At 39.3% G+C, this 27214-nt stretch overlaps 1 protein-coding gene across 1 annotated transcript in view; it reads left to right on the top strand.

Moving 5' to 3' along the window:
- Window positions 1–268: 268 nt before the first annotated feature.
- The window catches only part of LOC127354493 (voltage-dependent calcium channel gamma-2 subunit-like), a 64909-nt gene continuing 37963 nt past the window's right edge, over window positions 269–27214 (top strand). The window contains exon 1 of the mRNA XM_051384421.1: window positions 269–686. Coding sequence (XP_051240381.1) covers window positions 476–686 — 211 coding nt within the window. The 5' untranslated portion in view covers window positions 269–475. The remainder of the gene's footprint in view (window positions 687–27214) is intronic.

Genomic DNA, 27214 nt, shown 5'->3' with positions numbered 1-27214 from the left:
AGAGTTTGACATTTAGAGGCCTTCCAACTCAACAAAGTAGGCCTAGATCCCAGACCAGGTCTCTTGTGGGATCTGCTAGAAGCCTGTGTTTTTAGGTCAACATTTTTTTTTCCAGAGCAGGGCAACTTACTGCCACTTGAGGACTAGAATTTAGAAACCTCTGTAGCTGAGGGTTCTGTCTTCCTCACCAAAGTCTGTTTGACCCATCCGTTGGGCCAAACAGTCTCGCACCCACCCCCAACCTCGACCCTCATCTTAATTTTCACTTGTTTGCTGTCCCACCCAAAAACCAACCATACGATTTCCCCCGAGCTCCCCTAACTCCCCCGCCCCCCAGCCGCCCCCCCGCTACCGTTGTCCGCCCGACACCGCCCACCCCCCGTTTTCCGAGCTGGCGTGGCGACGCAAACTCACAAATATTTACTTCCTATACATCAAGAGGAAAGGGGGCCCCCCTTTCGTGGAATGCGGCAACATGGGCGTGTTTGACCGCGGAGTTCAGATGCTGCTGACCACGGTAGGGGCCTTCGCCGCCTTCAGCCTTATGACCATCGCCGTGGGGACAGACTACTGGCTGTACTCGCGCGGCGTCTGCAAGATCAAGAGCACCAACGAGAACGAGACCAGCAAGAAGAACGAGGAGGTGATGACGCACTCGGGCCTCTGGAGGACCTGCTGCCTGGAAGGTGAGCCAGAGATGCACTGAAGAAGCCATATATACATGCACAGATACACCAACAACACCCCGCTCAGGCACATCAGCAGATCGATTCCTACATGCCCACACACACATACACACAGTCCTGCGCTTGCACTCACATGCCTACACATACGCTTACATGCCTACACTATGCTGTATGTACTCTGCATCCATTTCCACTCATGAAAGCACTCTCTGTAACCTACACACACACTTTTCCAATATCTATCTATCTATCTATCTATCTATCTATCTATCTATCTATCTATCTATCTATCTATCCGTGGCCCTGCCTTCAATCTATGACAGCATGTCCTTATTTCCCAAAATTACAGGTTCTCTTTCATTTCACAATGATCCTTTAATTTTAAAACTGCAGCAATCTTTGCTTCTTTCCATTCAATAAAGCGTAGGAAGGACTCAACCTAGTGTTGAAATGTTGAGCGATGAATGCAGCTTCTGCCTAACAGGTGATTTGGATGAAGCTTCCAACAAATGTTTGGTTGCTTTCTTGCCCAGGGTTTGGGTTGTCGTTTTTGTTTGTCATAGCCGGTGTGCAGATTGGCCTTTTAATTGTCCCCGCAGAGAGCAGCTCGGCTCACTTAGCTTAACTGCCACACCAGACCCCAAAGGACACACATGGTCCAGCAAGGTATACAGCTGACTCATATGGCCACCAGTGCTGCTATAAGCTTGTAGTTGTTGTCATTTTACACTCTGTTGAAAGAAAAAATAATTAAAACTTTACATGCTTATTTTTATGACAGGCTGATAAACCAAAAAGCCAGATGTCTCTAGAAGTCTTTACTTAGATTGATGAACAGGCACACTAGAATCCATTAAAGATTTTTCAAGTCTCTTAATTTCACATTCCTTGCTCAAGGTATGTAGGGTGTGTTTAGAAATCTCAGTAATCCTTTCTCCTCCCCATACCTTGAAGTGTTAGTTAAGTACTGGAGGAAAGGAGGAACAAAATCCACAATCCTTAGCCCATGTAAAAGCACCTTTCAAAGTTGAACCAAAGCTTTAGCAGTTTGACTTAACCAATTCAAGTGGTTATTTTCGCATCATTTGAGTACAAATTCCCTCTTCGTTACATCTTCACTGCTGTATGCGGCAGCGGTAAACTCACTGGTGTCACGTAGCTGCATTGTTCTGGGTATGCGGTTTGTTGAACCATCTTATAAGGTCTGACTGAACATTGGAATGTGTTCTTGCATGGAACAAGGAATATAAATTTTGTCCCCCAGGACACACATTGAGAAATAGACTCACATAAAGAGGAAGAAGTTGGGGTCTGACTGTCCCACAAGCAGTCTTGTCTGTGGCCTTGGGCAGAACTAAGATCTGGTTCTATGAGGGGTCATCTTCATTCTTCGAATCCCTGGGATTGTACCAAGAATTTCAAATCTGTTTTACAGTTGCATCACTGCGTTTGAAATGGTGACTGTAAAGAGACAAGAAGCTGCTACACAGGTTTGTTTGGAAGCTGGGATGGAGAAAAATCTGGTTCAAACTGACTTTGCCCTACATAACGTATCCTTCAAGACATGATTGAAACTAGACAAAATGTTGGATGTGTGCATGAGAGCGACACAAATGAGAGTGTATTTGAAAGAAAAAGTCTTTTCACTACATCATGGAGTGTGTGATGCAATGTTCTGTCTGTTTGTTGAAGTGTGAGTATAGTTGCAATCACACTAAAGAAAAACTGAAAGATATAAATGTAGGTAGAGTAGGTAGATTCAAGCTAGACAGATCTGTGATCTGATCCTGTCTTAGTCCTAACCTCAACAATCACCCCTAAAAACCTGTTAACTTACTAACTTACATAAACATCATACCTAAGTCCTAAAAGAGGACAAAACACTCCTGAAGTTTTGAAGTTGTTGCTGTTCCTCATAGGGATAGCAACGCCATACACACACATATTTACAACATGCCTGTGTGCTCCACCTTCATCCTGAATCATACCTAGCCCCAGATTCACCTGATTCACAGGACAAAGCCATGTGCTGATAGTTTCAGGGCATTTGTGGTATTTATACACTGAAGTATAGCTGCTGTCTTTGAAAGAAGAGAGGATGAAGAGACAGACATATAGACAGAGAAAAACATTTGTATGTATGTACTATGCACTAATGCTGCATTCATGTCATATGGTAGCTGCTGATTGCCATTTTGGGATACGTAAGTACATTGAAATGAACATCAAAGTGCTAATTATGACGTGGATTGACAAACTGCTGAGTCAAGGCTCATCCTATAGGTTAATGTTTGTCATATAAGCACCTATTACTCATGTACTGTGCGTTGGTCTGTGTATGTGTATGTGTGTGTGTGTGACTGTGTGCACTCATGCACATTCAGTTATGGTGTTGACGCCGTGACGTGACTGTGTCTTATTGTGACCTCACATTTGTCGCATTGGTTGAGCCATACAGCCTGATACTGTCACACACCATGGTTATCCATTCTCACAAGGGTAGCATTAAGATTCATCATAAGATAAACTGTAAGCCCCTCACCTCAGGTCATGAGTAATCATTTAACTGTAGTGGCATGTTGTAGCTGTAGTCCCTATGTAGAAATCGTAATCTTTTCTACATCAGTACTGCAGCTGGGTCTTTTTTTTAACCTTGTGCAGGAGCAGAGGGGTGTAATGGAACACTAAGCTCTTTACAACATGCTACTAAATTTTCTGATGTGAGATTACATCCGTCTAAAAATGAGCAAAAGTTGGAGTTCAAGTAAAGCATATGGCATTTAAATTGTGTATCTTAATCAGTAAGAGCTAGTGCCAATTTAATGTCAGGTCACTGATCTTAAAATATAATCTGACCCTAATAATATGACCCTTTAATTCATACACAAAATGCAGATCATGTTGCATTGGAGGTTGAGGTTGAACTCTAAACTCCTGCCACAATCTCAGATGATGGTTATGCATACTCAGCTGTTCTCTAGCTTTACAGTGTTGCTGTTTTTCACCAGTTCTGCATGATAACCAACTTTTAGCTTATGTTTTGTTTCCTTGTGCTGGGTTCATGGCATGTTAAACTGTTCCTGGATCTGAGTCTTCTCAACTTCACACAGGTGATTTTCTGCAAGATACACACAATGTGCAGGCGAAGCTGAAACACTATAACAGACAGATATGTTTAAATAAATCACAAATTACATCACTGCATTCAGTAACCCTTCACTCCCCCTGAGCACTAAATCTTGGCCTCCTTCAGTTGCTGCTTCTTTATTCTGCTTCAGCAGCTAACTTTGTTCATATAAAGCTACCACTGTTAAACAGAAACATTACACTGTATGTGTTGCATGTCTTCTGTATCCCCAGCCTTCAAATTCTTGCTATTATTCCTAATTATTTAAACAGGTTTATAAGCATTTTTACCACATACATTTTTCCAGCTAATAATTTAGCTTACATTTGATCTGTTAGAAGTCTGGTTAGAAGTCACACAGACACAAATTACTTACACTAGTTTTGATGTCACCTTATTGTAGTACTTCTCCTACTTAAACAGCATGGCCTGGTTCTGTGCAGATTACAGTAAAGCTTTTCACAGGAAGGGAAGACATTATACCTGGTTAAATTTGTTTCCATCAGTTTTGTGTTTTTAGTGATGCTTCTCAAGCTTTGTCAAAGCATTGCCCCTGGCTTTATCTCTAACACATTGACCCTTTATGGAGTGAAAAGGTCAGTCCCTGGGCTCTAGGGCAGGCAGTGATGTTTTGGCTATTGCTTTGTCTAAGTCGAGTCTGAGTGAAAGAATAGAAAATGGTGTCCAGGCTTTTTACTGTTTTGCCCCCCAGCCTATGGCAATAACCCTGCAGCCTGCTTATAGTTCCAAAGTGAAGAACAAAAACCTTTGGCGAGTCAGCCTTTAGTTTTTACGCTTCCACTCGCTGGAACAGCCTGCCGGAGGATCTGAGAGCAGCTGGAAGTGTTGAGATTTTTAAACATAAACTCAAAACTGACCTCTTCAGCCTGGCTTTTAACTAAGGAATGGTTTTTAGACATTATTTACCATTTTTTACTCATTAATCTTATTGTATTTTCTTTTGTAAATTGTATTTATTTATTTACTGCCTGCTTTCTTCATTTATTTTATTTGTTTTTAGTACAACTTTTATTAAAAACTATTGTTATACCTGTGTTTTGTTGTCATTTTTATCATTGCATTTTATTTTCAAATCTATTTAATTTTTATTCCATTCTGTCTTATTATCATCTTGTCAATTATCTGTGAAGCACTTTGAACTGCACTAAACTGTATGAAATGTGCTATATAAAGTTAGAGTATGATGTGGTTTAATCTCCAGGATTTTCAAGAAGAAATCAAGTCTGATACACGCTTATCGATTATTATATTTGCTCAGACAGGTGCAGTATGACGTGTAAACTAGACTACAAAAGTGAAAGCCCTATTTATATTCTATGTGTAAATCAAGACTTACAAGTATAACTAATGTTCTATGAATTGTGGCTGACCAATAGACACAGTGGAGGTAATAGCTACAGACAAGCAAATGGCTCTTTTAGCCCTGGAGTGGGAAACACTCTTAACTATTTTCACCTCTCACCACAACCATTGTAACGGGTTGGGGAAACCTTAGCAAGGCTGGTTGGTAATAAACTGCAAGAAAAGTAGCCGGCACAGTATCAGATCTGAACTAACACAAACCCCTAACTGGTTGCTTATGTTCGTCCACTGGGGAAAAAAGTGGCTACTTAATGGTTGATACTTAGAGAAATGCATAAGTTGTGAGATGAACGCTGACTATGCATCCTCTGGAAGATGAAAACAAAGCTCCAACCAATGGGGTACGAGTACTTCTGGCATTGGCAGTAAGACTCTAATGCTAGCTATAAAGAACTGCTGGACGTCAAGCTCCTTTATCAGGTCACTTACATCACCCAGAATGAAGCAGATCGAATAATCATCATTTTCTATGAGAGAGAGAGAGAAAAAGAGACCCCAAAAAATGTTCATGAAAAATGAGTAGTGCTCTAGCAAGCTGGTTTTATTTGAAATTACACTCAAAAGAAAACTGTGTACAACTTGTTTCACATCACTGCTTTTTTAAGCTGTTGAAAATGTCTAATTTGGTGCATGTGTGATAAAAGCTACCTGTGATCAACCATGTGACCACATTATGTAATCATATCAAATGCAAGGTCATGGGAATACATTTATTGCGGCAAGTTTTGTACTAGACACTGGTTTGTTGTAAGTTTAAGGACAAAATCTGTTCATTTTTTAAGACAGAAAACATGAAATCTTGGCAGAGGTTGCAAAATTGTGTCAAATCACCAACACATTTGTCGATGTGAATGCAGCCACGCCAACTCACTCCATGTGATATGCTTATTTTCCCCGCTAAGTGGCTTTACTTTTCACACTCTAAGCTCACTCGGTGTCCTTGGCACTGGAGATTTGAAATGGTTAAGAGCAGAGAGGAATCTGAGAGAGATCCAGCTCACTCTGTGTGCTTCGCCTTCAGAGCTACAGTTGCTTTATAGCAGCGTGGTGCAGAGAAGAGAAAGAGAGAGGACGAGAGAAATTGGGAGGTGTTGAGAAAGAGAAAAAAAGAGGGAGAAAAAAGAACAAGAGAGAGAAAGAGCAGGCAGTCCTGGTATTCTGTCACACCCCCTCAGGCATCCTGTGCTATCTTTAACACACAGGCCTACGTTCTATCTAACCTATCTTGCCCCGGCTTTTAACATAATACGTCACAGTGTATGCTTTTATTTTAATTCTCAGGACATGATGTACATGATTTGTAGATTCCAGTAACTGACTGACTGTTGCAGTTCTGCCATCATCACAGCAACATGTTAGCATCATAAAACAGGACAGATCGCACATGACATTTTCATGTCCAGCCTTGAGTTATATATTGCAGATTTGATTATGTTTCTGCTTTCATGTTTAGGCCTCTACCCAAATGTAAGGCTGTTTTAGTGTGTGTGTGTGTGTGTGTGTGTGTGTGTGTGTTTGAGGCAGGCTGTCTCAGAACTGAAGTGCATTACGGCGATGACATTAATTATGCTAATAGCCATCAGCTCCGTTAGCTTTGCAGTGCTGATCGTCAACAGAACCTCTCCACGCTGCCTCTTTATCTAAAGCTCCGGATAGTGATACGCCAGGATAGGGAGTAACTAATTACATGGAATCAGATTACAAAAATAATCTGTTTACACAAAGAAAATAACGCAGACCACCTCTTTATCTAAAGCTCCAGTTAGTGGTTCAGTGGATGGGGAGCACAAATGACATGTAATCTGATTACTACAGTAATCTGGTTGAGAAAAAATGTATAATCTTTCATATCAAGCCCTAGTCAGACAGTAGGTAGGGATGGGGACTAGCAAATTACCTCTGATTGCAAAAAAAACACACACTGGTGCTTTATGTGAGGCTTCATTACTTGATATGATGGGATTGGAAGTGATTATTATGAGACGATTTATTCAAAATTTGTCAGATTATGTGTGATCTGGGATCTGTGGGCTGCCAGATAGGAAACAATTTTGATGATGAAAATACAGACAAATGAAATGATCATTTAAGGCGATAGTTCTGTTAGCACTGTTCACTGTACAGTCTGCACTTTTAGAGACAAATACCTTTCATTTTGTCCTGTTCTTGGGTAATCTTCAGCCTTTTGGTCAGAAAATGGCTATGAGAGAAGTAAGAGTTAGTGAAGCACTGATGTTATTTGGCTTTTGGTTTATGTCTCATGTTCTAGGTTATCATGACATTCAGTGAGTTCATGAAGCAGTTTGTTGGAATATTAGTGGAATATGCTAAAATTAGGCTTTACTTGTGTCTTAAAAACATTTGTAGTGCTGTAAGGCTGTTAGTGCACAGTGTGAAAATGCATATTTTTGTCTGTTTATTATGGGAGTCGGTCTGAGATGTAACTTTTGATAAGATGCACCCGTTCCGATTTTGTCTTCAACGTTTCCCTTGTGGACTTGTGACTGTGTTTAAGCCACTTGAACGTTATATTTATAAGCAGAACACCAGTCAAAAGTGAGGACTAACTAGTCTTAATGGCATTAAAGCCTTTATAAGATCCTGTGAAACAGCCACCGTGAAAATCATGGTTATGTGTTAGGCCTTAAAGGCAGAAAGCAATCATCAGAACATTTTTCAATGGTACAACTGTATCCTAAGAAACAGCAACAGACAAGACAAGCTGCTTTGATGTTTCTGCTCTGAACTTGGTTTTGGAGTGTCAGACTGCAGAACATGCCTTAGATCAGAAAATATGATGTCCTAATGTTTCCCACAATGAGGGTGTAATACAACTCTGATGCTTCCTGTGTTGCTGCAAAAGTACCCTATAAGATTATCATCATTTCTATTGCCTCCAGTGGACTCTTTGTTGCAGAAGGTATCTCTCTGGGTTTATCCTCCCTTATGAGCATTTCCACAGGCTGCAACCAACATGTTTTACTGTGTTAGCCACTTAGTATTCGATTTGAAGTTATGTCAGTGATAGATTACTACAGAACTCACTCTTTCTGCCCAACATTTGCCATGATGAAAGGCATATTAATGAACATCGGGAGAAGAACCCTATCACTTAATTCACATGTTGTATTACACTGAAAGGTAAAATGTATTTTTTCCACACATTTCTGACATCAAAAGTAGCACATTTTAAGTGGAGCAAAGGTCAATGCCATTGTCCCTTCATAAAAGTGCTAAAAGATGTAACACGCTATTTATGGTGTATGATGGAGGAGTGCTGGGTAAGGAAATAAGAGCCATTGTTCTGCCTCTGCACTGAGGCTGGCAAACAGTCAGCATCCAGCAGCGCTCTGTGGGCGTGCTGTTGTTGATACTGTAATAGAAGTGAGTGACAGGTCACGGCAGCTGTCAAACCTCAGCCATCAGTGTGCTGCAACCACCCAACTCTTGGAGACTCTTCTTAACAAAGCAACAAAAATTTGACATTATTTTTAACTTCATAACTTATTCAAATGGAAGTATCAGGTTTTTCCCCTCTATGATGTAAAGTCTAAGCCCACCAATGTTTTTGCAGTAACAGCCGGAAAATCCTGAAAATCAGCAGACTCCCTCTGTTTTGAAAAATTTTGCTTTGATGCGATTTAAAACGTGTACTTCTGTTTTCCTCACATGACACTATGTGACCTTTTAATGCAGTAATTAGAGTACTACAGTTATATTAAACTGATTTTACCTGAAACTCACAATGTGCAACAATATGTAACACGCAAAAACACCACAATTAGTTGTTATTGGAAAAACTACAATACATTTTGGTTTTGGATCATATTTCTATCTTTATTTTTAGCTATAGCGTGGCTATAGGGATAAATGTGTTTGTCATTCTGCCAATTGCAGTAACAACTTGGCTACTCGATGGTTTGCCATGAAATTTTATACAGGCTTTTGCGGGCTCCAGAGGTTGATATTTCCTCTATGGAAAGTTTGTTGTGGTTTTCACTGGTCCAGTTGTATAGTCCATCTGAACAGAGGGCATATATAAGCAGGATACGGTATATCTCAGTGAGTAGATAATAAGTCCTGAAGGCCTGGTGTCCATGGAGCTTCTGGGAAAACATTATCTGTCATTAACCCCTTTGAATATTTAACAATTTCTTCCCTTGTATTTGCTTTAATGTTGGGAAATTCATCTTATGCCACGCTGACAGTATATTATGGATCAAAGCAATGTGACATTTGACTCAAGGATGAATGATTTTCATATTTTGATCAAATATTTAAATATTCTAGATATTTTTTGCATCATTTTATATAAATCTCTTCAAAATATGATATATTTGGAATCTCTGAGAACTTTGGGATAGAATTTAAAATTAATTTCAAGGTTGAGCTGAAAAATATGAGTTTGTAATGACTGACAAGTGTTTAAATACTGCCAGTGACTACAAAACTTTCTTTATCTTTGCGCAACTAATCAGAACTGGATAGCTGAAGATAAAAATGTTGAAAAAACGATTTTCTTGTATTGTTACAGTTTACAACAGAATTGGCAGTGCAAAGTGTGAGAGAGATGCATGTACACCGGATAAACATTACATTAGGTAACTTGGAAAGAGTGCATTCCAAATGTCTTCACATCTCAGCCTCCTGATATTCATGCAGCCATCACACATCCCCTCGGTCCCCACACTCCTCCATCCAGCAGCTATCGAGTCTGCTCCAGTTGGATTCACTCTGTGTGCCTGTCATCCTGGACGGATGGCCCCGTGTCGGTGGTCCAGCTGTGGAGGCTGGCTCCAGAGATCCAGCCTGTCGCGGTCTTCCATGATGGATCTCGCCTCAGGACAGTCTCTCGTTCCTAGGCACAGACCAGAGCTGCCCTGGGGGCCCCAGCCTTGACAGGTGGAGCTCAGCAGGCTCTAAATGCTGCTATTAATCTCCATCACGGCGGGTTTGAGAGCGAGCGAGGTGTGTGTGACAGGAGATATGTTTCTGGGAATGAGGTGTGAGTGTCTGAGAGTGTTCGCTCTGTGTGTGTATGTGTTTGTACTGGCGTTCAATTTAGCTTTCATCACACTCAAAATCATTTTGTTACTGGAGACATCTGAACCCTTTGAACCTCTGAAAACCTCAACACGTTTAATAATTTCCATCTAAGCAGTAGTGGCCTGGATTGATAAAACACATGATCCTCTATGGTTTTGGAAACAACCTCTGGGCCTACCAAACCTTTTCATGTAAAACCCAGTACAGTAGGTCCTTTGTAAATTCACAACTGTCAATTTAAGAACAATATTCATTTCCCTAAGCTATAACAGATACAGTTTTTTCCTCATGACAGCTGTGATAGAAGCAGAGCATTTATGGTCCATGTGTAAAAGTAGTTCAGTGTAATTTCAGTCTATGAAAAGAAAGATGAATAACACAAATAGTTACAGCTGCATGGTAGCATTGCTGATTGAATTGACACTTGAAGAATATATGCATTATATTAATTTGCATATGTTGTGACATGTTACATGTATGGTTTGCAAATGTATGTGTGTGTATGCTTGTATGTAGGGTTAAAAACTTCAGACATGGGGGGATTCAGCTCTTAATTGGGGGAAATAAAATGGTTCCCACAATGTTTTAGACCTGGGTCAAAGTCCCAAATCTCTAAAGAGGAGGTGCTGAGTACAAAGTTCAAATGAGCCATTGTCAGAATGTAATTATGAAAATAAACATTTTAATTGAGTTAGTTATTATTAAATTAAGTTATATATACCTTACAAGATGTAGGCTACTTCTGTATGTGCACATACAATACACCTGTGTGTACTAACTATACTGTAGGGATTTAAACCTGCTTACATTTTAGGATCATCTAGTGGTGTACAACACTGCCACCATACACACACTTGCACATGCTTATGATTGCTTGCGTGCATTCAGTGTGTATAGGTTTGTATGCATGCAAGTATATGCCATAAAAGGTAAGGATTATGGTGCCATATCAATGACTCTGGTCTGGTTTGCTCAGTATCATGACACAGCTAAAGTGTTTCCCTTTTTCCCTTCTGGAAAACTGTAAATGTGAATATGAATGTTCTTCAGTATGAGCGGGCTTTACTGTTTTTAGCAACTATTACGACAGATATTTAAAAGCAATCCCAAAATGTTGTATTCTTGTTTCTTTCTTTTGAAATACTGGTAAAGAAATGCAGTACACTTTGAACTCTGACTGTACTGTGAAGCTTAAGGCGTGGGATCAGACACCAACGCATTATGTAATTCAGTGTAGTGAACATCAATTTAATTATTGAACATGTGATCTTACATTTGTCAGTAGGTATGTTTTTACAGTATATACACATCATATTTATTATCTTTTATCACCCAGCAGTGGTTAAATGCCTAATGACCTTCTCCTCATTAGCTAATTAATGCAATCATTCCACCTTCAATTTGCAGCCGATCTCCTCGTCCTCTTTAAAGGCAGTGCAGGCTATCTGCCACATGACATGACGCTGCGTAACTATGGCGATGAGGGTGCTCTGTTGGCAGCACAAGGCCGCCTGTCAAACAGGCATCATGGCCTCTCAATCAAAGAGGCTGTTTACGAGCACTCACACACACCTGGGACTGACACACACTCCGCTCGGCACCATGGGAGGGACATCAATCACACACACACACACACACACACAGACGCACAGGAGGATACAGAGTACATTTACATGCAGTAACATGCACACACATAGATACAGGTGTAGTGGAGACATACAGAGTTAACACACAACAGGCGTTTACAACATGTTTAAAAATGTGACAACTTGCTGATAAGCTGAGCAAAAGATTTCCTTAACACAACATGGATCGCATTGTTTATTACTGTGTGTATTATCATCCAGATCCAGATTAAACATTTATAAGCATGTTCTATTATTAAAATAAATAGAAAAAACTGAAGATTGTACTTTCCATTTAGGGATTGCTTTTTAGTCAACAGCGTTGACTAGAAAGCAAACTAAATGGTAGAGGCAGTTGTTGGATCCAAAATACAAACGCTACTGTGATGCTGGTAAATATCATCAATTTTTGTTGCAATTTACTTTTTTTGGTGTGCACCTTTTCCCTGTACACTTCCACAAAAGTGGTATTATACAAAGACTGAATTTGATGGGTTTTTTTTTTTTTTTTGAAAATGAGTAAAAAACATTTCTGCTACTCACCCTTTCTCTTCCTCTTTGCTTTTTACGAGCAAAAAGGTTGTAAGCTACTGGACCAGAACGAGTGTTTTACAGTGCAGGGACAGTAAATCACGCGCTGTGTTTTAACAGCACTCTCAGACATCCAGGTCACAAGAGTCCTAACCAAATCAACCTGAACTTGCTAGTCCTTCTAGTGACTAGCGACTTACCAGTTCTCATTTCACTGTGTTTGAAAGATTGTGCAGTTATAAAATCTGCAGTATTTTGGGATGTGGGTTCCCATTTCAGATGTCCATTCCTGAATCGTGAATTCTAAACAATGTTAACAGCTTTATATAAATAAATGATGAGTGCTTACTATAATTCTGTTCTCTTCAGAGATTAGTTTGATTAGTAATAGTAAATTACATGCTGTTTTCACAGCATGGGAACAATTAGATAAGTCAGTATTTTACAGAGGAGTAATACTGGATAATGTCATGTTGGTGTAACCAAAGATTTTTACTTCTCAGATTGTTTCGTTTTAGAAGCCTGACGAGATGGTGCCATGCCATTGATCTTACGGCCCATTATTCAGAAACCCCAATAGTCTGAAAAATGACTCATTGAACCGAAATCCCATTTCTGTAACAGACCAATATTTTGAAATTACATCTGCTCCGAAAGCCTGTTGTTCGGAAAATACATACATTGGTACCACAAACTTACATACATAACTAACATGGTTATTTTATTCCAAACCATGATCTTTTCCTTAACCTAACCAAGTAGTTTTGGTGCCTAATATTAAGAAATCAGCAAACCATTTCACAACTTTAACCACATTTATTATTGTTAATTTTGATAGATTTGTTAGATATTTTCAGAAAAACTGGCCTTCAGAGGAGTGGGATTTTGTTTTCAGAATAACGATCTGTCTGACAAATGGGTTTCCGGCTCAAAACTATCCAGTATTACACAAATATGAAGTTTGAAAAGAAAACATAAAGAAGAAAAGTCAGAAATAAATATATTATTTTGTGTAACAGAAATATTCTTTCCACTGTCTTACAGTATAGTAACAGTGTGTGATTTCCACTATAATAACAGAATGTCATGTGCTGTGTTTCACAGTGGAGTCCAGCGTTTTATAGTAGTAACAGTATGTCACGTTCTTTGTTTTACAGTATAGTAGGTTGAGTGTGGTGTAGCAGAGCTGTTGGCACCTCCACACAGTCTGTTTAACGCCTGGTGGGAGAGGTGCTGACAGGCCGCCTGCTCCCTAATCCTACAGACATCGGGAGCCAAAGGGAATGACCAGGGAGCTCAGTGTGTGTGTGTGTGTGTGTGTGTGTGTGTGTGTGTGTGTGTGTATGAGCAATATGTATGTACAGTATGTCTCCTTCTGTATAGACAGACACACTAATAGGGCTGTTTCTGTGCCTTTCTGAAACCACTTTTGCTACTTGTGTCTGACAACAAAGAAATGTGGAAACTCTTTACTCTCAAGACAAGGAAGTACATACATCAGCCATGTTTGTGTAAAAGTTCTATTGATGTCGGTCACCAGACAGATGCCATCAGAGCCTTTGGTCCCACCCACCATCAGTCACGGTAGATTGACAGATCGACCGAGCTGCTCTCAGTGGAAATGCAGGGTAAAGCTGCTGCCGCTCCATCATGGAGTTTGTCTTAGTGGTAACATATGGTCAGACTGATCATGGAGTAACAATGCTGTCATCTGTAAGCTACATGAGTCATAAACACAGTGTGTTCCCAGTCTCACTTGCCTGTATATAAGACATTAGGCCATTGATTACTGATCCAGCTCTAGTCAGACAAGAAGTGCCACACACACACACACACACACACACTGCAAGACACAAACACACATTATGAACATTATGACACATACAGACAAATTCAAATTGCATTTACTTGTGTTTTATGTAATTATATTCTCACCTACGCACAGGGTGAGTAATGGTAGATTGAATATTGCGTAATTCTTTTGTTGTAGAGAGTCGAAGCTAATTATGAACTTCCGGGTTCAGTTGCAATAGTAAGAAAACCTCATTCAAAATCCCATTGACATTTGTAACAGCGCTAATAACTAAAATCCAGCCTTGGAACAGAGCCTCTCTCAGCAGCATGCCATGTGGCTCGCTGCATTTGTCGAGATAAGGATAATAGTTTTTCTGAAAAACAACCTAATATTGTTGCTTATTTAAAATGTCTTTTTACAGCAGCCTTTAAGAAACAATAATTTAAGCGCTAGATTATCTCTGGCTAAACGTCATGGCTTGACATAAGATGCAAGTTTGATATGTCTGTAATATGTATGTTTATATGTAATGTCCATAATAACAGCAGGGCAAAGAGGAGCGATCGGTGTAGAGATAACAAATACTGTAAAAGATTTAAGACAGTAGAGTTTATAGATTAAAATGAAAATGTATAGAGTTTATAGATTAAAATAAAATAAAAAAAATACTTATGCCCCAAATGTTTGATTTATCTTAGAATATGGAGCCCAGGAGCACACTTATTATTGCTGACCAATGAATAAAATGTGAATGAGAGATTGTGTTGACACAGAGTTTGTCCCTGACATGACGTCATGACTGAAGCTTGTGTTTTCTTTAATGAAAAAACCCTTTGATATGTTCTTTTCTGTTATTGGACTGTGTATTTGTGTCTCACATGACAATGTGAAGTCCCTGCCTGCACTTTTCAATCAAAGAGGTCAGAGTTCAGAGGTTAAAGGTCACACCTGATGTCTTATAAGGTCAAGTGATGTATTATGCACAAGGACACACAATACACACACACACACACACAAACCAACACACACGTACAAACAGACAGTATTTTGAGCTGATCACTGTTCATCAACATTGATAGATAAAAAGATAAAATGAGTATCATGGCCTTCTTATAATGTAAATCCACCTTTTTTTTATGAATCTTTTTATTAGAGGATCAAGGATGTTACATTTTACAATTTTACAGGAAGTAAACAGTTCTCCAGTTTCATTTTGTCTTAAACAAATATATACAACCCCCCCCCCAACACAGTTGTCCCACCCTTCCATATTTTGACAGCATTCTGGGAAAACAGCTTTTTTCCCCCCCATTTTGTTTGTTACACAGTTCTTCAGAACAGTTTAAGGATCTGCACACTGAGAACAAGCACACAACTGCATGCCAACATTTCGACACCAGTTGGTTAAAAAGGCTTTAAACTCACAGTTTCACAATTGTCAGTCAGGCTACTCATTTCCCACCACATTAAGGTAGTTGACCATTGATTTGAATAAACATACATAGAAAAAAAATAAAAAAGGGAACAGAGAGAGAAAAAGGAGTAGAATACAAAATAAAAAGGTGTCTCATACTTCAGGCAATACTTTAAGATTCTCAAAATATGTCACAAAGGGTTACCATTTAAGTAAAATTTCTGGACTGACCCTTTCAATGTGAATTTAACTTTTTCTAATTTAAGAAAAAATAAAACATCCCTTACCCATGCGGCCACTGCTGGTGGATTAGCGGATGACCAAACCAATAAGATTCTACGACGGGCAAGAAGCGATGTAAAAGCAATAATGTCCAATTGGTTTTGAGTTAAAGTTAAACTCTCCTTTGAAATACCAAATATTGCAATCAACGGACAGGGCTTAATTTTAATTTTTATGACTTTGGATAAAGTTTGAAAAACAGATGACCAATATTGATTTAGACGGGGACACAACTAAAACGTGTGTGTTAAATCAGCTGGGGAGAGGGAGCATCTATTACAACTCCCGTCCGTTCCTGGATATATGTAAATCCACCTTTCAATAACTATATAACCATCTTACACGGGTGAGACCATTTTGTCAAAGAGGGAATTTTACATTTACACAAGAGCACATGAATCACTTGTTACAACACATACAACAGAAACAGGAGTAAACAATTAGAAGCACACTCTGAACTCAATATTTATATCAATGTTTCTTCATATTGCAAGTTCCACTTGATATTGATACACTCCGAAAACCCCCCCAAAAAAACTGAAAAAACAAAACACGTAAACAGACTGCTCTACAGCTGTAAGATGATACTTATGTAATTCCAGATGCACTATTATGGGATACAATCCAGAACACTATGCAGCCTAGTACACTGTAAAGTAAGCCATTTGGCAGACCCCAAAGATACCTCTACCATTGAGATATTTTACAATGGTGCTTGAATGTGTGAGTGGATGAAATGTTGTTTGGATGCATGTGTGTGGAGGATGGCTCATCATTGCAGTCACAGTACAGATTATAGATGCCAGAGCTTGTTGAAGTTCTTTTGGGTCTCCATCTTGATGCTACATGATGAAAGAAAGTTGCTCTGGACCACTTTATAATTTCTAACTGAGATGCATTAACTGCACATGGTTAAGTTGTAGCTCATTTCAATAATAACATTAGGTCTCTAAGAACACAAATTACCATGGTACTAGCAAAGATTGCCTACGAATAATGTAGATGCAGACAAGTGACATGATTCAAGAAGAGACAATGTCTCACTTCTCATTCAAAATCCATTAAAATGTCAGAGTTGCATAACTGATTGTCTCTGCACAAATTCTGTCTCAAACAACACCATTATGTGGTCATCTTTATGGATCTTGAGATCTTCTGGAAACACCAATGCAGCAATGCCCAGGTGTTATGTCTAATCTTGTGCATAAAAGCTTACTTTTTACAATTTTTACTATTTCAAGCAATGATTTGACTGAGCAGTATAATGAATGAAATGAAGGTTTCAGGGTGCTCAAGGACACTTTGACAGACTACACTGGCCCTTGTGGTGATCAAGCCTTTCAGTTAGGGATTGATTTCCAACAGCTAAACCACCTTTTGCCTTCTAGATACTGTACTTACTGGTTATTGTTACCTGGTAGCTTTATAAAGTCCTCTGTCAGTGAAAATCAGCACATGCCTTGAACATAAAGTTATGAGAAGGGATCTACGAGTGCGTTACCATGTTGTAACCACTGAACTTCTGCAAACTCCAGTTGCTGTATAAACTGAAGATTAAACAAATAGCTCTATAATCTGGTTGTTGACTGTGCGAGAAGCCGCCAGATGTCTCCATGACACAAACTGAAACCCAGCGAGGTGTCAGGTTTGATTCATCAGATTTTTATGGTCAGTGGAATGAGTTTATAGCTACACGGCAGATGTGGCTAACTCACGTTAACGGTAATGGTGCAACATTAAGCAGGCTATGATGAACTCTGGTGTCTGTGTTTTATGACTGGTGGTCTGCAGTATATCCTCAGTGTGTTTATGTACTGTATAGTGTGTGTGTGTTTGAGAGAGAGAGATTGCTTCTTGTTGTCAAGTTGCACCTGACAGCATGTGTGTGTTCTGGGTTGTGTGTGATTCTATGTGTTGAAGAGTGATCCTGTGCATAGATGCATTAAACCTGCTTCTGTGTGTGTGTGTGTGTGTGTGTGTGTGTGTGTGTGTCTATTCTTGAAATTCTATCTTTGTGAGGACCAAGTTTTAGACCTTGGAAGTGAGGACATTTTCGCTTCTTCAAAGAGCAGCTTGAAGGTCAGGACTTTTTAGCAGCTTTTTACTTTGAATGATGGAGTCTTACATGAATTGAAATTTCTGCCAAAATTAGAACATTTTTGTTTTTTCACATGAGGGGAGGTCTTTATCTTTGCCTCTCCATTCAAGATGTGACAATATTTGAATCACAATCTGACAACAGCTGGTGGCTTGTTTGATTACTGTCAATCACATCTGATCAAACCACACCCACACTGCCCTGATAAGGCAGATAAGCTGAGTTGTCTGAGTGTTAAACGTGTAAATAATAACTACAGCTGTTTTTTACATTTAAGATTGATTATATAATCATGAATATTTAAAGGGGAACTGTGCCGTTTTTACACATCAAAGTCGAAAGTACGACTGCATATGTGAAAAAAGTTATATAAAGTCTTTTGTAGCTAAAGAGCGAGCTACACAAAATCTGATAAATGGCCTCCAGTGATGTCGTGATTGGGGCTGAAAACAAATCCGGGGGTGTCAAGTTAGAAATAAGTGAGTTTACCAAGACCTCTGTAGTCCGCTCCTCATCTTTGCTTGAGGCTTACAGCTTGAGGCTACATAAGCCACTACTAGCATAACACAACAGAATCTCCTACCAAACTGTCTGTGTTTGAGTTGCATTTTGGGTAGCAGATGCCCAGTTTTGACAAGGAAGAAGATATGTGTAATAATAAAAAGCCTATATCTCTTGTTGAGCTTGCCATGTTGATCCGCCATGTTTCTACAGCAGCCAAGAATTGACAAACTCAATAGTGGTGTTCGTGTTTTTTGTAGGTTTCGCGGCCACCGTAGTTTTACCTTCACACTTGGAAGGGGAAAGTAAAAGGACGGGAGTTGTGATCTGCACCTACACCTTGGACCTTTAAATCATAATATCAATGTTATCAATTTTCTCACCAATTGCATGGTGGTAGAGCTACTATAGCTACACACATTTCTTATCTTACAATTTAGATTCTAAATTTGCTGTTGCTTGTTTACTAGTTTCCGTGGGGTTGTGGCTCTCTCTCCACGCACTGCCTCACCTCTCAGCAGGGTGAAACTATCAGAGTGTTAACCCCTAAAGAGTAGAGAAGGCAAGTAGGTAGTGATTACTATAATTAGCAGGTGAGTGTTTTCCTGAATTAATCCGTCATATCCTCTAGCCTTTCGCATTTCAGTGCTACAGTCACGGAGCAAAGGGGTGTGTATGAGGAGGAAATGGTATAGAGGAAATTAAGCCTGAAGAGATGAAAATGGACCATTATTCAGATTTTGTAATTTGCATGAATTTGCTTTGAGGCTGTTCTCTCACAAACCAGTTACCATTGCTTAGCCTTTTGGGCATGTAAAGTGTCTCAGGTGTAGCTTCTAATAGTTTAATCTAAGTTGGTTCCAGCAATGCCCCAAATTCATGTTGTGCAAGAGACATCTCCATATGGTTGTCCTTAATCACAAGAAGGACATTTCTTGTGTGCATAAAGTAGTGCGAATGGTCTTTTATGTGAAGTGACGGATGCACCGGAAAAGTTGTATGATTACGAAGTTGAACAATGACTTTCTGCTGGTCATATGCACCTCATTTCTGCAGCGCTCATCAACCCTGCAGGACTGAACTAGAGAGTCACAGAGAGACATACAGTAAGTAGCTGCAGAGCGAATCGGTTACTGACACTTTTAAACACTCGCTGATCAATTGCAGCTGCTAAATGACCCAGTAAAAGACTGTGGTTGTATTGGGCAGGTGGTGTTGTGTGGTGGTGTGTAAATGAAACAATGAGCTGGAGTGTGCTATTCCCTTGTTTGTTGCAGCAAATTTATATTGTTTTATTCTAATTATCTTTAACAGCCATGTAACATAGGAAAAAGCAAACCAACATGGTTTTCCCATATACAGCCCTCAAGCATTCACATTTTGTAATGTGAAGTTAAGTAGAATGTGATTGAACATCTGATACTCACTTAACATTTGGCCTGATTTGTAGTTGGGGTGAGAATTGACTGTTTATTTTCTGAGCCCAGTCAACTTACTATTTTTCCAGCCGCTTTTTTCAAGTTTGACCCTTTCCATCAGGCAGAAGAAAATTATTCCAGAAAATCAGGATTTTCATGCAATGTAGACCTCAATTCCTTTGACAAAATATTCTTACTATAAAAATAATTTAAGGCATAAAGTTAAACTGTTATCATAACACTTTCTTATGTTATTTCTAGTGCGTAATTTCCCCTAACTTTTCTAAATCCCTTTTTTTGTTCCCTCACTTTTATTGTTTCAGGTTCATTTTCTTACTCAAGTCTCTGTGAACATTTTTCTCTAACTGTCCAGCCATCGTGGCCCATATGAGAGAAGATCTGACTTGATACACTCATCTGAGTCACCTTCAGTTATTACCATGCTCTCACAGCAATAAGCTTACCGAGCAGCAGTGAGTGAGTGGTGGAGTCCTTTTTAGCCTCTCAGGACTGAGAGAACAGACTAAACTACCTGATTTGGTGAAGTTTGTTGGGACTGTATGGAGTCAAGACTGAAAAAAAGTATTGAGATTATATTTCAGGAGTTAAAAAAATGATTTTATTTGGAGGAAAGACTAATATTGTCCTAAAAGACAATTGAACATAAAAATAAGGCAATTAAGTTCTTTTGTAGTAAAGATGCAAATAAAAAATTGTCTATCAAAGAGAATCAGGTATCTATAAATGATTTTAAGGGTAACATAGGTATAAAAAGCATTTACATTTTTGATATACTATCAATATGTAAATCACAATAATCTTTGAAATACTTTATTCTGTAAGTAAATGAATAAATACATTTAAAAAATAGCAATAACCAGCTTGTGAGTTTGTCCCACTAATGAAACCTGCCACATTTACTTGGATGGAAACCCAGTTAATATAATTTGATTTTGATGTGCAAGCCAGATGTACTTTACTCATCCAAACAGCTGATGACATGGTCGAGAGTGTGATCGTGCTGTTTTGAGAGACCAGGGAGCTTCTTCCCTACAGCAGGTACTATAGCGCACGCGTTGAGTCAGAATAAAGCAAAACGATTCAGCAGTTTCCTGAAGCCTCTCAGAGTTTGAGTTCAGGTCAGTGCAGTGACAGCAGCATGTGGACACAAAATGGCCTCTAGCTAGTCTGCTTGTTTGTTGTTTTGTAACTGTGCTCAGATGTGCTGACAGACAGGTGACACACGCAGAAACAACTTTATTCCATGCAGGTTTGCATTCAACGTGTTTGTGTGTAAAGGAATTCATTTTGGTGTGTCTATACGAGCAGTATTTTCAACCCTCATAGTGAATTAAGTGACTGTTAAAACACATCATGTGGGCCATTTGCTAACTGTACAGTGGAGTGTCACTTCTCTCACAACATCACATGTTTCAGTGTGTATTTTGAAGCTCCAGATTGTTTGCTGTTCTGTCTTTGTAAAGGCTCCTTGCTGTAATGACAGATACAATATAGGCACCTTAAGCATATGGTACATCATTTCTAGAGACATTGTGTAATTTTATTGTAATTTTAAATGTTTCTTCCCAAGAATCCTGATTCCTGGGAATAAACCCTATAATAATCATATGCCCCTTACTTCAAGGATACTTGAAGCAGAATCACAGAGAGAGCTCTTTAAAACATAGAAAATAGATGTCCCAAGCAACGTTATATGGCATGACAGTATTTACAGCTTCCTCATGTCACTGCCCAAATACTTTTTTAAACTCTCTAATTGTTTTCACAGAGTTTTAGCAAAAAAAAAAGCTAAGAGAACCTCCTCTCTCTCCATTCAGAGTAGCGTTTAGAGACTGGCCTGTGAGTCTAATTAAATAATCAAAAATGTAATTTTATTAACAAGCTTTTTTTATGACTAGGTATCCCATTAAAAATGTTTATCTCTTGATTCTGAAAGAAACTCAGCTCACTGTGGTTTGCCCTCGCTGAAGAAGAAGCTGGTGTTTTAATATGCTCCTTGTGATATTAAATGAGAATTATTCAGCTAATTTTCCACTGCTGTAGAATTAGGAAGTGTTTTGAAGTTGCAGTGAAACACTGCTAAAGGCTGGCCTCTTGGTTTCAAGATATTTATGGAACTAAATAGTTTATGAACTTTAGGAGGGGCAAATATTTTTGTTTTTGTTTTCTAAGCATTTCACCCTCCCTCTCTTTCTCTCTCCTTGCCCTCAGTTCCTTCCTGCTTGTTGTGAAACGCTCAGGCGTTTTTGTTGAATATTCACAGATAATTTAGACAGCAGAGGACAGGAGGAGGCATAGGCAGGAGGGAAGGAGAGGGAAGGAAAAGGGGAGAGGAAAAAAGGAAAGGATGAACAGAGGAGATGTTAGAAGAAGAAGAAGAAGAAGAAGAAGAAGGGAAAGAGAATGCTTTGGCAATAATTGTTTCTAACATTTATGCCATTGAAAGCATATTAAATTGAAATTGAAAGGGATGGATTGAGGTGGTTTGGTGGATTCCAAACTCTGCACTCATTGGCTTTTCTTAAATGAAGGACCAGAGACGGGAGCTGCAGCGAGGCGCTACTCAGAATACTGGATGCTCCCTCCTCCCCTCCCTCTCTCTTTCAATTCCTCCCACATTCTCAAGGAATCAATAGTCGCAAATTAATCATTCTGCCCAGAGCGCTTTGAGCGCGCGCGCGAGAGAGAGAGAGAGAGAGAGAGGGAATGAGATGGTTTGCATAAAGATAGGGAAGCAGCAGCAGTGTGCATAATCACACCTTCAGTGCTTTGAGCCTGATTAGATGTTATTCATTGTTGTTTCACTTGTTTGGGGATGAGTAATCATTGTTGTCATGGCGATTGTTGTGGCGCCCCCGTTAGACACCCTTTATATCATTTCAGGGAGGAAATATCTATCGCCTGGTCTGGAAATCCAACAGTCGGAGATTTTAAAGGCACACCTACTCTGAAAATAGCAGCCGATAATACCAGCTCTGCTCAAACATGTTAAACTGACAAGCGTCAAACGTTTGTCTCAGTTAGAGAAGAAGGGACCATTTTTAGTTTTCCTAATATGGATAAAGTTGTTACAAGTGGAGTGAAGACTCCATTAGCTATGTGAACTAAAGCTATGATAAACAATACAAAATAGAAAAAGAAAAAGAAAATGAAAACGATTTGTATATTTGCACTCGAGTGTGTAATTTTGGCTTACAACTGAGATCTTTCACATTTTTGTGAAGGAAAAATACACACTTAAATGTTTCAATACTTATATTGCATGTTTATATTTTTGGTCCCTATATGTTCAAATTCTTTTTTTATTGCACACTTCCCTTTTGAGAGTCGGCTATATTATCCTGCATTTCACTGCCTATATTGTATGATTGTGTGGATCATGGAACAAATCTTTGAGTCTTTGACTGGTTTGAATGCTCTAACCCAGTCTGCTGGTGGCCTTAATAAGAAAGCTTTGGATGGTGTTGGACTCATATTTTTATATGCTTCAAAATCCAGATATTCAGGAAATGTCATAGGATTTTTGCCTGGCATTTCTAGTATCCACTCTTTAATATTCTCTAAATTATAAAGGGAGATCCAGTCCTTGCTGAAATTGAAACAATGTTTTTGTTTTGATATGAAAAAAAAGGTAGAGTAAAGATCTTTTTCTTTTTCTTCTCATCCGAGCTGAATTGTCTTAAATCTTTGTTTTGCTTATGTTCCTCTGTATTTTTGCTGACACTCAGCACCTATTTCAAGGCTGATTAATCTATTGATTATTCAATTAATCTTTTAGTCTATAAAATGTCAAAAATAATGACAAATGTCTATCACGATGCTCTACCAAAGACCACAGTGATGTCTTGCTTACTTGTTCAGACTCGCAGCAAAAAGAAAAAAACAGAAGATAAATAACTATTGGTTAACCATAACAATTTTAGAGTGGTGAATGAATAAATGCAAACATGTATTTATCAAATTACACCCTGTAAGTATACTTAGGTTATAAATGAATCCAATGTTATTTTTTACAGTATCCAAAACCAAAATAAATGTTCTATTCATCTGTTAAAGGATTAAAAGAGAGGAGTTTTCATCCTCTTACTGAGCGCGGGTATTCAGATTTTTTTCTGTGGGAAATTTCCTGACATTTTGTTGGTGGTATAGACGTCATAGACATCCCACATATACCAAAAATGTAGACCTTTATTATCTTCTCAATGGAGCAAACGTTCTGGTAATGAGTTTTAACACTAATATGGTTAGGCTGCAAAATTAGAATTTGTACTTTGGAACAACCATCTCTCCTCTTTTCAGTGTGAATGTGGTTGCATTAAATAAGTAAAATGCAAATGTTACTTGTGCTTTGGCTTTAGCATTCGGCCATATGCAACGTTGTTTCCTGTCTTTTGTCTGGTTCTCGTTGTTTGGTTCTTCCTTTTCTTTGGCCACTTGGGGGCAATGCAAACATTGTGAACTCAGCACTGACATATCATCACCTTTTAATTTGATATAGCAAACTTGTTAGAAGAGACCAAAAACTTGCTCCTTAACTGCTGGATGTCTGAGTCCTGAGGGAAATATTTGGCTCTTTAGCTGATACACTGATCAACCATAATATTATGAGAACTGACAGGTGAAGTAAATAACTAATAATTATCTCGTTATCATGGCACCTGTCAGTGGGTGGGATATATTAGGCAGCAAGTTAACATTTTGTCCTCAAGTTGATGTGTTAGAAGCAGGAAAAATGGGCAGCGTGAGGATTTGAGCGACTTTGACAAGGGCCAAATTGTGATGTCTAGACGACTGGGTCAGAGCATCTCCAAAACTGCAGCTCTTGTGGGGTGTTCCTGGTCTGCAGTGGTCAGTACCTATCAAAAGTGGTCCAATGAAGGAAAAGCGGTGAACCAGAGAAAGGGTCATGGGCGGAGGCTCATTGATGCACGTGGGGAGCAAAGGCTGGCACGTGTGGTCCGATCCAACATACAGACACAGTGCATCGCAGTTTGTTGGTATGGGGCTGCATAACATAATGACCACCAGGGTCCCCAGGTGGTCATAATGTTATGGCTGATCTGTGTAAATGCTCCACTATGTTCACCAGCTATAGTCTCTAATTTTGAATGTCTTCTTTTTGGTCCTGGGCAGCAGGTGTACAGAGGGGGTTTTAGGTTTTTATGCTGAAAACAGCTGCAGGTGTGGCTGAAAACAACACCATGAGAGCAATGAGAGTGAACTTAAACAGTAAAGATGCGAGTCGGAGCTGTAACTTGCTATAAAATAGCCTTGGGAAGACTCTAGTTCTTCTTGTAGGTTGATGAGCGACTCCTTTCACATTGTCATTTCATGCATTGTTATTATCCAAATTTTGATTATAGACACTTTAAAGGTCCAGTGTGTAACATGTAGGAGGAGATATCGGCAGAAATGGAATACCATATTTATAGGTATGTTTTCATTAGTGTATAATCACCTTAAAATAAAAATGTGCCCAGAAGAGACAAACCAAACCCTGGCTTTAGATAGGGTCTTTTGCATTTTCTGCAAGTCATGTGGTCGCCATATTTCTCCTACATGCTTAAAATGCGAGTAGTAATCATTTGGTTGCAATCTGAAACTTCCCCACTAGATGCCACCGAATCATACATCATGAATGATCTTCAAACACGATAATTACAACTCAAAAAAACAAAAAATGTACTGAAGATAGGATATAAACATATACTCACATACTGGCACACTCACATATCATACATACACATACACACAAAACACACGCTTAAACAGCTTGCGTGACAGTATGTGTTGCTTTCTTTATCCATGCTGCAAGCATATGACTGTGACACGGCCCCCTCTAGCCCAAAACAACAAGTACTTCTTTAGCTTCAGGACACTTTTAAGTTTCATTATCACCACAGGAGAGTTCATCTCTGTCCAGAAAACATCTGGGAGAGATGTTGGGGTGAGACGGAAGAGCTGGGGTGAGGAGGCAGGGAAAGTATGGATAGAAGGAATAAAAACAAGAAAAGCAGGGTTTGAACAGTTGGGTGTGTGCAGAGGGAAAGTGAGGAAGTGAAGGAAGCAACGAGGGGTGGAGAGAGGAAGGAAAATTGGGAGAAAGAGCAGATGGAGAGACAAACAGAATCTGGTGAAGAAGAGAAGGTGCAGCAAGAGAGAAGGAGTTTAAAAGTGGGGATGAAGAGAAGTAGAGGAAAAGAGAAAGAGAAGAAGAAGACAGGGATGGGTAGACATGTGCCAAACAACATCTGTGAAGGAGGGAGGAAGAGGAGAGGTAGCAGTAGATGTGTACGGGAGAAAGCTTTCCAAACAACATCTGTAATGAGAGCAACATCTGTAATGAGAGGAAGGGAGGAGAGGTGAGGCGAGAGGAAGAGGAGATCTTAAACTGGGAGTGGGTTGAGGTGATGACTGACACTGCTGTGAGTGATTCTTAGTCAGAGTTAATGTTGTCGACACAGCAAGCAAGTTGAAAATTCCCGACACTGGAAGCTGTTTCCGTGGTCGTAACATCAGGCGATAGTGACCACCAACACTTTCATCTCGTTTATCCTTTGCTGATTTGAGCTTTTTGGGAAACATCATCCATCACCAGCATGGCTTACTAGCCTCTGTATTTGTCCCATCTATCACTATCAATGTTACAAGTACTTCAGCTAGCACTGAGCTAGCTTTTAATCACCATTGGACAGTAGGGTTGTGATGTGCAACGGCAGATAGAGACAGCAGAGTGTTTTTCTGCTGTAATGTTGCATTTTCTTCTCATAAACACAACCATAACCAGATATTAAGAACTAGTAGAAACCAGGACATAACACAGCAGTTTGACTACATTTAGACAACAGTAATGCGAATAATATCTGCGCCATAGTGTGATGATGCATTGCCGTTCATCCATGATGTTGCAATGATGACTCAGAGGTGACATTTTTATTTCACTTAAATTCACACTTCAGCTGAGGAATTGAGCTAACTCGGGGCTCCCTGATTGATGTCTGACTTTAAAATAAATCTGTTTTCATTAAATCTATGCCAAAATGTAGGCTAGTTTAAACGCAGTTTTTCTAGCCACTAGAAGGCAGCTGTAAAAACAACATTATCAAAACTCTCTATGAAGCTCTGTTTTAACTCCAGAAGGAAATATTTGACTCAGTAGTAAGTAAAAGCTCCACTATTCATCACCTACAGTATTAGCTAGCCTTGTCTGTCCACCGATTGGTGCTGGGCAGGTACAGTGGGTTAAAAAGAGCTCCCTGCTGAAGCTGGAAAATGAGTTGATGCACA

Source organism: Dicentrarchus labrax, unplaced genomic scaffold (assembly GCF_905237075.1).
Source record: "Dicentrarchus labrax unplaced genomic scaffold, dlabrax2021, whole genome shotgun sequence".
Lineage (NCBI taxonomy): Eukaryota > Metazoa > Chordata > Actinopteri > Moronidae > Dicentrarchus > Dicentrarchus labrax.
This window is presented reverse-complemented; position numbering and strand designations above follow the sequence as displayed.